This window comes from Engystomops pustulosus, chromosome 6 (genome assembly GCF_040894005.1).
Source record: "Engystomops pustulosus chromosome 6, aEngPut4.maternal, whole genome shotgun sequence".
NCBI lineage: Eukaryota > Metazoa > Chordata > Amphibia > Anura > Leptodactylidae > Engystomops > Engystomops pustulosus.
The window spans coordinates 71167211-71186026 of NC_092416.1; the positions used below are offsets into that span (position 1 = coordinate 71167211).

Consider the following 18816-nt stretch of genomic DNA (forward strand, 5'->3'; position numbering starts at 1 on the left):
ACAGGACACACAGGAAGTCTTGAGTTCTGCTGCCTGGGATTCACATGACCTGTGGCTCTCAGCGCAAACAGCAAACTTTAACAGGGTAAAGTTTGCTATTATTGGCCAACCCCTTTAAGCAGAATCAATAGGGACCACTAACTTTCTGGGAAAAAAAGGGGCTATAGTTTGTTAGGGCGGAAGTGTTTTTGAATACTAATACCTCAAAGTAATCCCAACAAATCCTCCTCTATGTCGAAAATATATTAATGCCTGCAAAATATCAAATTCCTTCACTAAATCCTCCAAACCTCGTACCTTTCTTTTGCACCATGGAAAAGGGAGCACTGCACAGGCTAAATTGGTTTATGTATTTTCAAGCAGCAGTATTTCTGTAAAACATTACATTCAGGACTCTGAACTTATATGGCTTGATCGTTTCTTTGTGGAAATTGGTCACTGGTCATAATGCAAATTGACAAAACATGGTCCATGATTATTGACATGTTCTGAAACCAAAAGATTACCCTCCAGATGGGCATACTAAAACTCCACTTCTCTGTACTTAAAGGAATTGTCTGGGATTGGTTATTTTTTATTTAGATGCCGGGGAGAAACAACAAAGAACCTATACTCCGCCGGTGCAGTCCAGCACAGTGGCGCCAATCACTGCCAACCTCTGTTTGTATACGTACACATCACCGCTGTGCCTGTGTATATAAAAAGAGGCACAAACTGCACCAAACTGTAAGAGAGAGGAGAATATAGGTTCTTTGTTATTTGAACCTATACACACAAAGCCCCATTCCAAACAACCCCTTTAAGAACTTTATTTGGGAAAGGAAACATATTATGATTATTTTTATTTTACTATTTTGTTTGTAAAATAAACTCTTTCTAAATGACTCCCAGTGGAGTAGTAGTAGTATCTGTATGCTCACTCGCACAGCAGAGCCTACTGTCCTGGGTTATTCTAATGATAGTAGTGTACATGACTTACAGGTGGTATGCTATTGCTATATAGGCACCACAGCGTCAGATCAGAGAGGGCTAATCCACATTGCATGCTATGAAGGGCTGGGTAGCCTGCACTTGCTAAAGGAGCTTTATATTTAGCACATTACGGTAGAGTAGGAGGAACAATAAGTTGCTTTAATGAGACAGCTTCATGCTGTGTGTGTGTCTTTGAATACACAGAGAGTACTCATAGACGCTGTGTGCACTGTTTGGCCTGGTAATATATGGTGACCCACTTTCTTCTGGTGGGGTCAGGGAAGTATAGCTTGCTTCCTATAAGTAAGTGAAATCTTTCAGAAAATTCAGTTTAGTTTAGTCTAACCCTGGGCAACTGGACTTTTCACTATTTGACATCATAGTTTTAATGGAACTGATCTCTCCCCCTGTAAATACTATCATTTGTAACCTTTGGTTTCAGCAGAAACGCGTGGTAAAACAACATTAAAATCCAGCCGATATCAGCAGAGTTACTGTGGGATCACCTTGTAATTTCTTCAGCCATTCCACAGTGTGTCCACATAGCATCATTTTCCTGCTACTGAAAAGGTCCAAGTTCTCATATTTTATGATGATCTGGCACCATCACCTTCCACTTAAATAAATTTTGAGTCACAGGCAACTCATACACAGGTTTTCATAAACCTTGTGAATAATTCAGTTTCACTGATACATCTCATGCACTTGACTATGAAAGTTGCAATACTACCCCAACAAGAACCATGAGGATGAATATGAACTATGAGCCTAAAAACGTTTCAAAGAATGAGCAGGTTGGGTAAGATTCTCATCCGTTGCCAGTAGTTCTGGTCATAAAATGTTGATATTATAGCAGTATATATATTTATATGGTAGTTTGTAATATATACTATTTACAGGTAATGAAATGTTTCTGACCCCCCAGCAGCAGACTATGCGCTGCCCAACGCTTTCAGCTCTGCCTCATCTGTACGGTGGGGACACTGTACACCAGTCTGCAGTGATGTGCTGAGATTTGCTGCTAGAGAAAGGCACAGCAGACAGCGAAAGTTTGGTGATTACTTGCGGCAGGAACTAAATAGCCCTGTAACTGGTATGAAGGTTAATTCATGGTCTGCTAAACACAGAAAATATGATAGGTTTGTCAGACAACAAAAAAAGTACGGAGGGGAAAGGAGGGGGAATACAGCAACTAATCCAAAGCCAGCGGCTGCTGTGCCGTAGCAAACAAACATACAGCCTCGCACATACACGGTGACAGTCCTGCGACGTTGTCTCTGTTCCATGTTGTTTGTTCAGTACAAAGAGACAGTGCTTAGATTTGCTCTCTTGCTTTGTAAACAACTGTAGACACAAGGCGTATTTAAGCAATAAGATTGTAGATCCTCAGCTGCATGAATACGCCAAATGAGAGCTCGCTGCGCATCACAAAGACATCAGGACCTTACGGTTCTACCTTGTCTGTGCTGGAGCAGGAAGAATATACAACTATCGGTCACATACAATTATGTAAGGAAATGTGCTCACTTATTACATAAGGATGGATTATACGTCCTGGTCAATAAAAATGGGTTTACCATACATGGGGTAATATCGTTTGTGAAACGTTCAGCCATATGCTGTCCTTATGGCCTACATGGTGGATCAGTGGGTGAGCACTGTTTTCTGCAGCGTTAGGGTCCTGAGAGACATCTGCATGGTCTCATAGTTGGAGATTTAACATTGCTTCTACACTAGTTTTCTGGTGTAGAAGCATTGAAATAATGACAATTTCTTGCACACTGCAAGAAATTGTGATTATTCTTGCAATTTCACACCATGTGGGCGTGCTGGTGCATGGGGCGTTCCTGTAGCGTGCCTGCACACTCACTAAAATCTGTGAACACTCACCACTTAACGTTTGCTGGTTTTTACGCAAAACTACATTTACCTGGCTGCGCAGCCACCCAATGGATACATCAGGAGGTCTTGTATTTGCTGCAGCGGGGGAGATTGTGGCTTGCATCACACGCCAGTATACAATTGCCTGCGTATGATAAATTCCCCCCATAGTTTCTGTGTAAGCCAAATCATGTAAATTTGGTATTTAGAGAGTCACTGGAAAGAGACCACAGTGGAATCTTACACAGCTACAGTACCCTGAACAACCACTGCTAACTGTGAGTTGGACCAGTGTAAACAATGAAGAGAATGTAGTCCTTGGCCAATTACCTGGTATGGGTGCTGAGAGCCCCCACTGATGTCATAATAATAACCTAATGTTATAATCAAGTGCCCATATTCAGACCATCTGAATAGAATAGAATAAAACTTTATTAACCCCATTGGGAAATTTTTTTGTGCATCGTTACTCCAGGTAAGGCATGACCAGTACTATGTATAAAGAGCATTACTGTGTGTCAGTAGCCTACCATAATAACATAAACACATATAAACACATTATATAAAGAGGAGATATCACCTGGACACATGGTAGGAAGAGAATGCCAAGAAATACATTCAAATAACAGTTACTTTTTCCTTTTTTCCAATGACTTTCTAATTGATGTATGTGCAGGACATTGCAATAAATAGAAATAGTTGGGTCTTCAGGTAGTAACTTCCTTTTCTGTTGTACAAGGCCAGGAAAGTAAGTGGGGCTAATTTAGTAAGTGCCGCGACCGCACTTTAGTCGGATTTTCCGACATTTTTTGGGATTGCACGGCTGTGACAAGTATTTAGCAGGGGATTGCGTCGCATGCAATGGGATTGTGGCGCGGATGCGCTGACTTTCATGCGACAGAAATGGGGGGGGCGTGCCGTCGGACAATCCGACTGATTTGATTAACATTCAAATTGTGTCGCAATCCAAAGCACTTATGCACACCAGGAAGAAGATGCTGAACTCCGGCGGACCTAAGCTGGGAAGCAACACATGCAGGATATTGGGTGCACGATCCTTGTGAATCGCGGAACAGTGCATGATTGTTGGACAATGCACCTTCTGTGAACTCCACCGGACGGATAAGTAAATGTGCCCAATGGCTGAGATGATTGGATTACATGGAATAGCCCTTACACAAGGTCTCTACAATCCCCCCATCACTGCTGTCACTATGTCTATTATGTTACAGTGGGGATCCTTTTCACACGTTCATAAAATACTCAATATCTAATAGTACACCTGACACAAAGCCGCACTGTACTCCATGTATTTTGCAACTGTCCTATTGCAAAAGAGAAGTTTAAGTTTGGGAGCTTTCAACTGAAACTGATTACTAATTCTGTAAGAAAGACGAAGAATTAAACAGGAGAATCAAGTCCAACCAGTTTTATTTTTATTTGAAGAAAAAAAAACCTTTACCAGTATAATTAATGTGTGTTTATTTGCTTGTTGCCAAATGCAACTGCCCAAACTGTGTGAGCTGAAACTCTGAGTAGGAGCAGGAGCCACATAGGGAGCAGCAGACGAGAAACCTTATGATGTCATTGTGACATCAAGAAAGATGGCGGATAACATGAAGGAAAGGTGAGTGTAACCACATATCCCTTATTTTACAGTCAGCTTGGTAGCCAAGACACATTGACAAGTGTAAATAGCAGTGTGTACATTGTATGTTTGCTGTGACTCAATGAGTAGGACACAGAAGACTGTAGAAGATCTCTTCACTCTGATACTAGTATATTTGTATGGCTGATGAAGAAGAGTGGTAGCCTTGCTAGGTGTGAAGCTGAATGTGGGGGGCACACCCCAGTAATGGCAACAATCATTTAGAATACAAGACTGTCATTTAGATGTTATCAGGTTATATAATCCATCTACTTCTATTTGATGACTTGTCTGAAGGTTTTTTAGTATAATTGATAAGACATGACTATAGTCACATCCTTGGAACCATATGTTATATAAATGTAAAATGGTACCCAACATTCAGATAATGGCACCCATTTTCTGGACACAATCTTCATATCCCTTTCACTTTCCCTGGCAATGGAAGAGGATGGCGATTTTTATGGAATCCCCAAAACTGACATCCCTTCTTAATGAAAGCAATTACATTACTACAGTGTTACAATCTCTTGTAGAAAAAGAGAAAAAAATTCCCTTATTCTGCTAAGGTTATGGAATAACTGGTAACTGTCTCATCGGTTTTATATTAGATGGGATTTGGCTGGCAGAATCCTGCCTATAATCCAGCTAATCTTGTGTAGGATTACATGTTACATCCAGTTACCACTGAGAATTCTGACCTTTTGTCAGAAATGATTATTTATGTTCTCACACAGGAAACAAACTGTGTGCATCCTTGGCTCTTATCATCTCCTTGTGTGCTACCATGATGTGCACCATGTGCTGATAGGGGCCGTGATGTCACAATGACATCAGATTCTGCCATGGTCTAAATGTGAATATACAAAGTATCTGTATATAACAGCTGATGGAGACCAATGGGGGTGGTTTCTAATTATCATAGCACCCCCTCCCCAGAAATTCTTCAACTATGACAATGCAGATGGAAGTGCTTTGTGTTTGTGTCCTGATTGAATAATATTGATATAACTATTCATTTACATATTTATAGACAACAATGAAGTTACAATTAGTATTGTACCTAAGGGCAGGAAGGAGAGGCGCAGCGACAGGTATGGTTGGGTTACACTGTGTCCTCGTGAAGGGTACGATGCCGGCATACTGGCTGCTGTAATTACATGAGGACAGGGAGACACTGTCACATTCAGATAAGAAGATGCAGATACATAACCATTCAAGGTCTCATCCTGTATTTTTCACTGAAATGCAAAGATGCACGTTTTTTTTCGGGTCTTCAATTTAGCATTGGAGAATTTTATAATTTAGTAATTAAAATCTCTGATAGGCTTTAGAAATTGCAGCTAATTGAATTTAATGGGAAGATGATTTTCAATTTTATTTGATTATAGGGACCCCTGGCATTGGCATTTATGGGAAAAAAAATGGAGAACGCACTGTGTGGGCTGGGATGGCAGAATTGAATTGGGGGTAATCTGATTTTCTCATCATGGCTTTCACTATAATTTTCCTATAATTTTCCATTAGATATCTAGTTTACAAATACTCACTAAGAAGCCTAGAGAAAGGAGGCTGCCAGCTAACAGGATTATAGAGACGGAGAGGCCAGTGTGCCAACAGCGCTTATGTAAACACACTGCCACGCCTTAGTACACAAAGACAGCCTTACATACATGCACAAACTGGTACACACACTACACCTATGTAGTAGGATAGGAGAATTCGCACACACCACACGCAGGAGACGTACATTATTGAAAACACAGCAGGCGTCCAATAAACAGCAAGACACTCCACGACGTTCCATCATGTTACTGTACTTAGAGACTCTTCTTCCATAATTCCTTAATTGGCTCCTGTTGAAGTCTCCTGACAAATTTGTTTATTCTTCCTTTTTTTTTAAATATTGTAAGATTTTTGCATAGGATCTGTAATTATTTTTTTATATACAAGGCACCTGATTTTCTACTGTAAATTGGACTAGAGTAATGTAAAGACAGATACTGGAAAAAAGAGAGATTACTAGTCACTGAGGAAATATCTACCACCCAGCCCTGACCATGGCCCTCATAGGGGAAGATAGAAAGCCTTATACCTGGAGCCAGCACAGATTATGGAGACAATTCTGCGCTCCCACTTACCTGAATAGTGCCATTCTGGAGGTTCTCAGATGCCATTTTGTAGACCTCTGCTCAATCCTGCGGTGGCCCTTTCATTATGAGTAAGAAGGGTTGTCATGAACCACATTCACAGGATAGGTTGATGGCGCAGTTGTCATGGATTGGCCTACACAAGCTCCTGTTCTAGGATAGGGGAACAGTGTTTAGAGCTAAGTAGGTGTAAGACCACCATATTGGGGCTGGTGATACGGTTGTACAATTTAATCCCGGGCCGCCAAAAACGTCTATGGCATCTGCTCACAGATGAGGTAATAATTCCTATATTTATATAGCGCACACAGAATCCACACAGAGCTTGCAAAATCAGTCCTCAATGCACCATGACCGAGCCAGGCTGTGCCGTAAAATATAGAACATTTTTAACGGAGAGGGCAGGTCTCCTTCCTCCTGCACCAGACCCAGTTCACACCTGAATCTGGACCTCCGTTATTATCCTCCGTCACTAAAACGATAATATTGTAAGTCCAACAGGTATGTTAAAACGTCCTTTGATTTCAAATGACTTTTAATAGTTTCCATTAGGGCCCATTCCCAGCACTTTTGTTAGTGCTGCTGTTATTTGAGCAGAAATTAGCTATTTTTTCATGTCTCAACTAACAGAAACCTAATGGAAATGGTGCACTAACAAAGGCCATTATAAATTCATTGCAATCCAAGGATAGTGTAACGTATCTGATTTTAGTGATGGGAGAGAATAACAAAGGTCCAAAAGCAGGTGTGAACTGGGCCATATCTGTAGTTTCCTGGGGTCTGTGTATTGATTGGGTCAAAACAGCTCTAGCAGTCTCCTAGATGGATGGTTTGTTGTCATGAGAGAGATGAGGACTCTTTACAGTAAAGGAACACCCAGAGGACACTTACAATTATTTTGATTTTATGACACACACCACGCACTTTATGGGTGCACAACTTTAAAAAGTTGAAGTTGGACCAGTTAATGTGATGTAAGCTTTGGGGTAAGGAACAGTTGAGCAAAACAGGGTCACATCTAAGCCAGGGGCAGGAGTTCACAAGGTAGAGAGTCAGGTCATAGATCAGTATGAGCAGCACCGATTGAAAGTCAAAGGTATGCCAGGGTCATGACGGGAAATCAGCAGGTCATGGTCAAGATACAGGTAGAAAGTGAAGGGGTGACCCGAGGTCAGGAGTACAGAACAGTCAGTAGCCAGGATCACACCTCAGCATGATCTAGTAGCGTTAATACTCAGAGAGCCTCCTGTGAGTGAGGGGTGGTGCCATTTTATGTCAAAATTAGGACCCCTGCACAAGAATGTGCTTGGTCCATGAAAAAACGCACCTGTGTGTTGTCAGATCCCATAAACTTATCACTGCCGATAGACTCCTTGCATCATACATATATCACTATGATGCAAGGACTCACGTCCACTGCACTATGCTTGGTCCATGGGATCTGATCAGCACGTGGTTCCATTTCTGCAGATAAAGCAGGTTTGTGTAAAGGGGGGCTAAGAGTGCAAAATTAGACTAGTACTATTTTGGTCTGTAAACTTTACATAAATCACTCACCTATACAAAACAAGGAGGAAATCACAACATGTACATGACACTGGCTGCACACCCGCCCCACAAGGTGAGAACTCCTATACACCTATACTATTCCAGGAGATAGGTGGCTTGTGCAGGGGGTGCATGAACTAGATATACAAAAAGTCCTCCAGCTCACCTGGATCATGCGGCAACTTAGTCCGCTAGCACGGATCCACCCCACTGCTGGGCAATGTAGTCCACAAAAAAGAAAATTCCGGATCCAGCTAGGTGCAGATTAAAATCGCCTTTATTCGATTTTCAGGGCATCCATCAGATAAAATACAGGTGGCATGGTATAATCGTCAACGCGTTTCTAGCACATACAAGTGCTCTTAATCATGACTGTCATGATTAAGAGCACTTGTATGTGCTAGAAACGCGTTGACGATTATACCATGCCACCTGTATTTTATCTGATGGATGCCCTGAAAATCGAATAAAGGCGATTTTAATCTGCACCTAGCTGGATCCGGAATTTTCCTTTTTGGTGCATGAACTAGACCTATAGATGATGCTTCATCTGCACAGGAGACATGAATGGCTGATGATGATGACTAGTGATCAGCCTGTCATGTCATAATACAGGATGTTGTGGTCTTAGTTATAACCCTGTGTCAAAACGGAAATAAAGAAGGTAATGTAATAAGAGTGAAATATAGCAGGAAGGACAGTATGGATTGAGGGGGGATTATCATGATTTAACAAACAGGACAGTATGGATTCAGGGGGATTGTCAAGACATCAGCGAGACAGGACAGTATATTATGATGATGTCAGGTATACAGGACAGTATGGATGGGGGGTGTAGATTATCATGATGTCAGGTATACAGGACATTATGGATAGGGGTATAGATTATCATGATGTCAGGGATACAGGACAGTATGGATAGGGGGTGTAGATTATCATGATGTCAGGTATATAGGACAGTATGGACTGAGGGGGGTATATTATGATGATGTCAGGGATACAGGACCTTATGGATAGGGGGGTAGATTATCATGATGTCAAGTATACAGGACAGTATGGATAGGGGGTGTAGATTATCATGATGTCAGTTATATAGGAGAGTATGGACTGAGGGGGGTATATTATCATGATGTCAGGGATACAGGACCTTATGGATAGGGGGTGTAGATTATCATGATGTCAAGTATACAGGACATTATGGATAGGGGGTAGATTATCATGATGTCAGGTATATAGGACAGTATGGATAGGGGGTAGATTATCAAAATGTTGGGTATACAGGACAGTATGGATAGGGGGTAGATTATCAAAATGTCAGGTATACAGGACAGTATGGATAGGGGGGTATATAATGATGATGTCAAGGATACAGGACAGTATGGATAGGGGGGTAGATTATCATGATGTCAGGTATATAGAACAGTATGGATAGGGGGTAGATACAGGACATTATGGATGGGGAGGAAGATTATGATGGTGTCAGGTATACAGGACAGTATGTATAGGGGGGTAGATTATGATGGTGTCAGGTATACAGGACAGTATGTATAGGGGGGTAGATTATGATGGTGTCAGGTATACAGGAAAGTATTATGGGGGGGGGGTAGATTATGATGGTGTCAGGGATACAGGACAGTAATAACGGGAGAGTCTGGTATCTGGGAGCTGCTCAGTTTGCGGGGCAGTGTCTGCACCTGCAGTTGATGCGGCTTCTTGTAGATTAGTGTCTGTGAAGAGCCGCACATGTGAGACGCTTCCTCCTGTACGGCGCTGTACACACTGCCGGTCTCCGCCATGTGGCGGGTGAGTGCCGGGCTCCCGTGTGTTTGGGGATGTGTCGGCGCTGTGTGTAGCAGGAAGGACAGCCCCTGCCAGAGCTGTGACACCCTGATAGGGCAGCCCGAGCCTCCGGCCGCCTGTGTACAGTAACTCCATTCACTTGTCATCCAGCGGAGAGGCGCCTGTTCACACACGGGGAAGAGGCAGGGACTCGGCGCTCTGTCACCTGCCCTCTATGCACTTGGTGAGGCCGGCAGGAGGCGGTGCCAGCAGTGCTGTGCCAATCCCTGCCCGTGCACTGACACGGCTCCCACACACACACTGTGACATCAGGCAAACTACTTGTGATCCGGGAAGCACAGCAGCCTCAATTACATCCTAATTAAGTATTATGAAAGTTGATTATTTAAGTGAATTCAGCTTTGGACTCTCTGACTATGGTGAGTACCTCTGTCTCTTCCATCCTCGTAGCCTGCATTAGAAGTTTTCATACACTGGGCTGGTGGCTGTTGTTTCACTATGACTACGGCTCTTGTTTCTCTTTAGATTGTTACTGTAAGTTTCCATCCTCTTCCTGTAGAAAAGTTTTGTGTTTGGGGTTACCTGGGGATAGGATGCTGGAGGTCCTGCAGGGGGATCCCTGGCTGTTTATATTGTGCTGTATACATTATCTCCTGCTCTATATGATACTTCTGTATGTGTAAGCCGAGGAGATTGTGAGAATTTGGGACAAGGTAGGTGTCTCTGGGAGGTACCCTTTGTGCCTGTCCTGTGTGGAGCTCAGGTGGAGGGGGCATAGGGGCTTGTAGTCAGTCTCAGGCTGTTTATATTGTGCTGTACACATTATCTCCTGCTCTATATGATACTTCTGTCTGTGTAAGCCAAGGGGATTGTGAGAATTTGGGACAAGGTAGGTGTCTCTGGGAGGTACCCTGTGTGCCTGTCCTGTGTGGAGCTCAGGTGGAGGGGGCATAGGGGCTTGTAGTCAGTCTCAGGCTGTTTATATTGTGCTGTACACATTATCTCCTGCTCTATATGATACTTCTGTCTGTGTAAGCCAAGGGGATTGTGAGAATTTGGGACAAGGTAGGTGTCTCTGGGAGGTACCCTGTGTGCCTGTCCTGTGTGGAGCTCAGGTAGAGGGGGCGTCGGGGGCTTGTAGTCAGTCTCAGGCTGTTGGACCTTCAGGCATTGTCTGTGGAGACGGTTGCAGCAGCACATGTGTCTCAGGGTTTCCGTGGTGACTATGATCACACCCTGGAGATCACGGTTTCAGCCTCAAAAAAACAAAAAGGCACTGGTGTCTGAGATCATCGCCCCATATACCGAGCCTCTGACTTTCTCATCTACTTTCTGATATCCACAAAGTGTGAATGACATGGAACGCTCTGCTATGAACTTTCATGTATCATCCATTATTTATTGATGTGACTTAAGTGATGGACAAGGTTCACTGTCAAAGACAAAGACCCTGAACCAGCAGCGGTGTCTTCTGTGCAACATGTGTCCCTCCAGGTGTTGGACTACAACTCTCATTGTACGATGAGTTCTAGGAGCTGGACCCCACTGTGATAAACTTCTCTCATACACGATAATATGTATCTGGTACTGATCAGGTCCATCAATCCATCAGCATAATTCTATGTATAAGGCAAATACGTAAATTTTACTATAGAATTCTGCACTTGTGAGATGAATGATGTTATTGCATGGAGAAGTGTGAGACCCCCTCCTCCCCGGCAGCGTGTGACAAGGATGAAGGTTGTGGCGTTCTGGGCCTCCGTCCACACATGTCCCTTATCATCTCATTTTCCTGCAGTTCACAAAACACGTTCAGTGCATCGCTGTCAGCAGTAAAAGATGCCACTGTCGTCCCTAACTCACCAGGCCCCAAGATGACAGCAAATTTACATTTTTTAATTAAACGAGTGCCGAGATATTTTTTTTTTTCCTTGTGCTTTACGAGAGGGCTGGGTTATGCAAATTAAATGGTTGTGTACCAAAGATTAGAAGAGTTGGAAAATAAATTTTGTGAACAGTGTCATGAGAAAGAGGGGGGGAAAAGTGACTGCTTTGCATTAGCCTCTTTTAGTCTGATTTCCCCAGAGGTTGGGAGGAGCTTGGAGAAGAAATTTACGTTATGGTGTCAACAGTCACTCGCTTGTGCGTGACATCATACGTGTTTACAACATGGCGAGTGCCTAATGTGTGCGGATACATTAGAATACAGGCTGCAGGAATTACAATATTGAGATCATCCTAAACCTGGGCATTTACAGTGATATGTTTTCAGATTTCTTTATAATTTTTCTTAGGTGTTATTTTCTGTACATGAAGACAAGTTCACTGTATATGTTACCGCCATGTATTGAACATTTTAGCACCGAACACCGAAATATCTACTCAGATATAATAGAAGAAATGACTTTGCCAGCTTGTGCCCAGAACCCAGCACACATATCAGCAGAACCAGGGCTCAGCTTCTGATTTTACAGTGACCCATCATTGTATTCTATGGGACTTCTTCCATGTCATTTTTTTATGTCACTGATCCAATACCCATGCAAAATAAACCTAGTAGTGCACTACTTTTTTGCTCATCTGTGGACCAAAGATTTCCCAAAAAAATAGGTACAGTGCTAAAATATCATCCGTGTTCGGTCAGTTTTTTGATAATTTTTTGCAATCTAGTTTTCGCTTTTTATTTTTGCGGATGTGAAACGGACGCGGATACAACACCGACTGCAAAGAGAGGACTGCAGGCACTTTTTTTTTATGGACGTGCAATGGATACGCTAGTCTGAGCCCCTCAATAGAGACATGAATATCATTTGTGCATCTTAAAATGCTAAAATACTTTGATAGTTTAGGAATCTTCTTAAATTGTATCCACATAGTTCCAGCTTTACAAAGTGACACTGTCCCAGTTGAGTGACCACAAGACACCTTTACGAGAAGTGGGGTTTACTACGTCTAATGTTCTGCAGGATACATAGCAGAATGTGTTTCCTCCAGAAGATGAGGTGACTTGTGATGGAAAAGCAGATTATTACACATCCAAACAAATGTCAGCCCAAGTTCCACCTCCTGTTTACAGGTTGTCAGGGCCTGAGGCAGGAATTAGCAGCATACAAGGCTCTGGCTGTATTACAGGTGGGAGCTGGAGGGAGGGGGAGGCTTCAGACCGTTTGGAAGGAGACTTGAAGTTACCTTAGGTACAAGTTGTGTTTACTTTTTCCTAACAGTTTTGTGAGCACCGCACCCAGAGAGACAATACAAATCTATAGGAAATGGACTTTCTGTGCATTGAAGCTACTCTGACAGCTGCTGACTTGTACATTGTGAATTACCTCCCCCCCCCCCTCATATTTATCATCAGTGCAGAGGAGTCCAGTTCTCATAAAACATTTTCATGTTTATCATAATCTGTTTTTCTCACTGCCAGAAGCTCTTCAATTGAAAGCTTTTAGGAAGTAGAAAATGAAAACTTGACAAGGAAAGTAATTGCAAGAGTCTTGGCTTGAATTACCTTACCCTCTATAGGAGGGATTGTGGCGCCCCCTATGACTTTGTCCCAATTCCAAACAAAAGTTTACATAGGAAAGATTGTGAGAAGTGAAGAGGAAAAGTAGAAAAGCAAAATGTTAAAAATATGAATATCATATAATGGGATATCTGATGTTTGTAGGAAAACTCCTCTAGGTAATAGTTACATTTTACTCATCTAATGAATATGCTGCAAGTTTTTAGACATGTCCCTTCTACAAAATCTGCCTTGTGATATTACCAAGCAAATGACAGTTCTCTGATTCGGATCTGATACAGATTTCTCAAGTGAATTAAAAGTTGAACTTGGCTCTAAATATGTGAGGGATCCACATCATAATCTGGGATCAAATCCACGTGTAACATACTGTATAAGCATCTCTCTTCCTATTGTTAGTCCCTGATAACATCTATATTTTCAGATACAACAAATAGTTTTTATGTAATTTATGTAATACAGTTGCACTATTCTAACCTAGATGAGCGTTTTTTTTTCAGTCCGACTCCAGGAAATTCATGGTTCACCGGTGTATTACATTAAAAGAATTGCCATAAACCTGTGGTTTTCATCTAATATTAAATATTAATAAATAGTTGTAATGTGATAGGAAGCAAAATGAACATAAAAAGATATTTCCTTGTTTTTTTTTTTTTTTTATTCTGAATGGTCAATTAGATATGAATAAAGCGGGGGTAAGGGCAAAAAAATCATAAAGCATTTTTTTTTTAAATTGTTTCTTTATAGGCGTTATAAGTCATTTATATAAAAGTGACAACTAAATAGTGACCATTGCAGCTCTTTTAAGGGTTTTCGCCTACTTTTACCGGGTTACTCATTGATACTTTGTAGCCTGTATATGGTCATATCTACCATTCAGAAACATGCGACTTGATGCATATTACTCGGGGACGGGCAGCAGGAGCCATCTTATGGCATAATGATTGCAGGGAACCAGCTGTCAGTGGGAGCTTCTGGGGAGGGGAACAGGCTGACTTTGTTCTGTGGCTTGAATAAAAAAAAAGTGTGACACTTGATCAGTGTTGGAGAGCTGGGGGACACCTGTTAGCTGAGCTAAGTGACTAGGGTGCTTGTCAGATCATAAAGGAGGGGCTCGTGTACGATCTGCCTGCAGCTTTTAACTAACAAGCTGGAGGTCACCGTGTGCCAAACCCCAACATGGACGGTACTCCGGTCATAAACAAAACATCACTTATGCCTTTGCGCAGACTTTGTACACATACGTAAGTTTCTCTCACAAATGAATCAATATAAATAGTGATTTTTTGCAAAATGTAAAATATTTTGTCTTTTATTTTTGTAACAATTAAATATCTCTTTGGCAGGGTTAATGCAAATACACAATAGTACTAAAAAAAAAACCTGCAAGTGACATAATGGGGCAGGAGGTATTAGAGGCGAGCTGTCTGTGAATATAAGAGGGTGACAAGGGCCGCAGGATTCGCTGATCCTCTCCACCAATATGGAAGATGCAGGTTTATTGTCCACAGGTGCAGAGGGCTGCACTCCTGGGTGCTCTGAGCCTCCGCAATGTCAGCACTCTTCCTCGCACACATTTCTACTTGAAGTAAATTTGTTTTGCAAGGGCAACCTGTTTAATCATTCCATTCTCTAGTGACTCTGTATTCGTTTGGTTTCCGTGGTTACGGGACCATTAACTAAGAGCGAGCAATAAGGCAATAGAGTCAAAGAGGTAATAAAATTATTAAGGCCATTTTGGGCCTAGAAAGGACATATTGAGAAATGGAACAGGGCAAATCAACGTTCACGACCAGATAAGAGCAAGGGTCCGCTTTGTACCTCTACTTCCTGTGTGTGCCCCAGGGAATGTTTTAATGGTTCTGAATACGTGATCCAGTTGACTTTGTATGAAACATAATGTACACGATGAGTACTAATTTAATATACAAAATCTATATATAAAGAAATAGGTTATAATTCAAGAAAACAGAGTATCTGACAATCTTAAAGATGGGGAAATACAGAGGTCTGCTTTTTATTTTTTGGTGTATTGTCCAAAACAGGTTTGATGGAACTATGGGCTCACACACACAGCCATGGTTTCCACAGCCTGTGTGTGAGCCGTTGTTTGAGAGGGTAAAAGTACAAAAAAAAAAGGGAATCAGAATTAAAGTAACTTGGAAAATTGTCTTGATTAAAAGTTTTCTGTAGTTTTGTTTCTATAACTCTCCCGTTTCCATGGTAACAGACTACAAACAAGCCCTCTGTAGTCTGATTCTGCAGTTACAAACTCACTACCTATTGCTAACTTACGTTTCATCGGTTGTGTATTGAGCATTTCGTGATCGCTTGCAGTTCTCCGGACTGTCAGTGTTGAGTAGCTGTATCCGTATGAAAACATGACTATTACACTAGATCTGGCTATAGGAGACTGCAGGGTGAACCCCTTCTCTCCCTCTCCTCCAGGGTAGACTATATGTCCTGAATGTCACTGACTAACTCCAGAATCAGACAGTTGTCTCCATTTAACAGGTGCCGTGGCTTGTCCTTTTGGCTTTGCCGGAGCTTTTTGTTAATAACATTTTTCGGCAGACAAGCCCTTGTTTTGGGATTGTGCAGCTTTGTCAGGGTGAGGGGAGTAGCACTTTTTAGAACAGTTGTGGAATAGTAACAGTTGTTCTGCAAAGTGAGAAATGTCGGGACAACTGTGGATTGTGTAGTTATGAGTTTACTGGCGCAGAGAGGACATTTAGAGGGTATAGGACACATCTCCATTTTTGACTTAGTTATGCCAAGGCAGGGAGAAATTATAGCTCTTGGTCTTAAAGGGAAACTGGAAACTATATTAGGAGTTAGGAGAGTGAACATATCATTAACACATGTCCTGTTTCTGCAGCAGGACTTGAATGAATTGTTTTGAAAGCTTGTCTAGAGAAATCATTGCACCGCTCTTCTATACAATTACATGAACTCTCAACATCTCAGTCAAAAGCCTGAACAAATCATCCGTAGTCAACGAGAAGCCCCAGGAATATCTGGAGTCTCCCTGTGTGATCCAAACAGTGGCTATGAATATAATTATAGTAGGGGGCAACGCTGCCCTGTTGCACACTAACAACAATGACATAATGTCTGATAGATGCAAGTTTCATTTTTAGGACTCCCAGTAATTGGTACAGTGGGCACCCCCTTCTTCTCTCCCTGAATTTCAGAAATAAAGAGACTTGTTCATTATAGTTTACTGAATGTGACTAGTATAGATCATGAGTGTCCCACTACTCGTCTACAGAATTCCCTAAGGGGCGTGGCAGCCAGTGGAGTAAGTGGGCATGGTGCGTTCCTGTCCCAAACCTGCGTAATTTTGAAAAACTTGTGAACTTTCTTCCTCAGGTCTTAATGCAAAACTACGCCAGGTCTGACCTGGCGTAGTTTTGCCCAGTAGACATGCCACCCTTTGGATACATCAAGAGGCCAAACCCTCTTAATGTGTCTGTCGGGATGTGGGGGCGGGCGTGGCCGCGGGCGGGCGTGGCCGCGGGCGTGCGTGGCCGCTATCATATGCCAACGCCTGCGCTGGCATATGATAAATCTCCTCAATGTTTATGGACTGCAAATATCTAGGGCTTTGCAAAGTTAACATTTTTATGACTACTTGTACAAACCTGCAATCCATCCACATGGCACAGACTGACCCTGAGCAATACAAATCTTTAAATAACAATAAGGGGACTTTACCTTTTATGCTCTGCTCACACTTAGGGCAGTTTCAGACAACTGAGGTCGCTCATGTACTGTCCAGTGTCCTGTTTCAAGGACCAACTATAGTGAAGAGGACAAAACTCCTGTATTATAGTTATAAATGATACAAGGAGTCCCTTCTTCCCCTGTTATTATGATTACAGTTTGGTCCTCAAACGCCTGACAGCACACAGTCCATTTTTCACAGACCAACCACAGTAATGTGCCATCATCCTTAGTGTTTTACATTTTTTTTATTATTCTTTAGTAGTCCGTCTTTTTTTTGGGGGGGGGGGTTGTTACTTCTTATGGAACAAACTGTAACACAAATACAATTAAAGGAAACTACGGTACTTAATGTTTTTTTTTTACATTTAGATACTGATGATTATCCTTATTAGTGGGGGTTTGACACTCAGGACGAACCAATGAGTGTGACTTCATATGTTGCTGTAAACAACACAGAGAAACAAGGTGGAAATATGGCTCCATTTTTTGCATAGTGGCTGTGCTACATTACTGCAGCTCAGTTCCTCTGGACTTGAATGGAAGCTGAGCTTTAGTTAGGGCAAGCAGCCACTACACAAAAATATATAATCAACACAGTAAATGGAGATGCAGATATCTGATCAGCAGAGGTATTGAGTGTCAGACCTCCCCCCATATCTATTCTATGAATGGGTCATCAATATCTACAAGTCGTAAAACCCACTTCAAGGGGTTATCCGGGAGTAAGGATTCCCTGCCTACAATGCATATAGTACTAAGCTGTGCAACCTTCTGGTATACCTTCCTTCTCCAAAGCCTCTGGATTTCTCAGAAACAAACCCAGTCATGTGGTATGTGCCACAACCATTACTACCATCTCTCTTCACGGGTCTGTGATCCGGCCACCATGGCCTGCAATTCAACCCCCTTGCTGCGCATGCGCTCCTTGTCCTCATTTCACATCCTTTACCGCTCATGCCTGTAAGTAGCTGTGTAAAAGAGCATAAAGTATCTCATCCCTGTAAGTGTAAGGCTATCTGCACATGAAGTAGAATGGCAGCCATACTTCACGCATCAGAAACCAGCCAAAATTGGCTAGTTTCTGATGCATTTTTATGCCATGTTTTTCCTATGGTGGCGGCGGAGCTCTTGCTTTGCATTGCAATTGGATTTCTGAACTGGGATCTACAGAAAATAAATTACATGCTCTGTATCATAAATCACTAAAGTGTGTATGGGAGTTTTAGGAATCTTGTACACTACAGTACACTTTGGATTTTCCACTTAAAACATCTGCATGTAATACATGTGCCGTCAGCCTAAGGGGTTGTATTAGTGTAAGGCCATCCATGGAGAAAAAATCCTCTGTAAAAACATCCTGGCATAAAACACTTGGACATTGCTTGGTATCTGACAAAACTGAACTGCAGATTTCAAATGTGGAAATCCACGGGTCATACCTACAGCTATAGCGGATATAGCATATGGATGGAGTGACCATCAAATCACAGCGGGTTAGCCTGCAGCAAATCCATAGTAACTAACCTGCAGGCAGGACTCTCGGTCTGTCCCCAGCCTTAATATTC

The 18816-nt window shown here is 42.2% G+C and overlaps 1 protein-coding gene and 1 long non-coding RNA gene across 11 annotated transcripts in view; one reads left to right on the plus strand and one right to left on the minus strand.

Moving 5' to 3' along the window:
* Positions 1 to 18816, plus strand: part of CASZ1 (castor zinc finger 1) — a 180860-nt gene that overhangs the window by 132728 nt on the left and 29316 nt on the right. For 5 of the 10 annotated variants that reach the window (XM_072156443.1, XM_072156453.1, XM_072156446.1 and 2 more), the window contains exon 1: positions 10163 to 10418. The exons of 4 other annotated variants lie outside the window; for them this stretch is intronic. In XM_072156443.1, coding sequence (XP_072012544.1) covers positions 10370 to 10418 — 49 coding nt within the window. In that variant the 5' untranslated portion in view covers positions 10163 to 10369. Of the gene's footprint in view, positions 1 to 4390; positions 4481 to 10162; positions 10419 to 18816 lie in introns of those variants that run through there. One more of the 10 variants, XM_072156452.1, reaches the window with a different exon arrangement.
* Positions 5564 to 11179, minus strand: LOC140135244 (uncharacterized). The gene is made up of 3 exons (XR_011856490.1): positions 11086 to 11179; positions 10427 to 10552; positions 5564 to 5651 (listed from the first exon to the last, which is right to left on the minus strand). It is a non-coding gene; the product is annotated as an uncharacterized lncRNA (long non-coding RNA).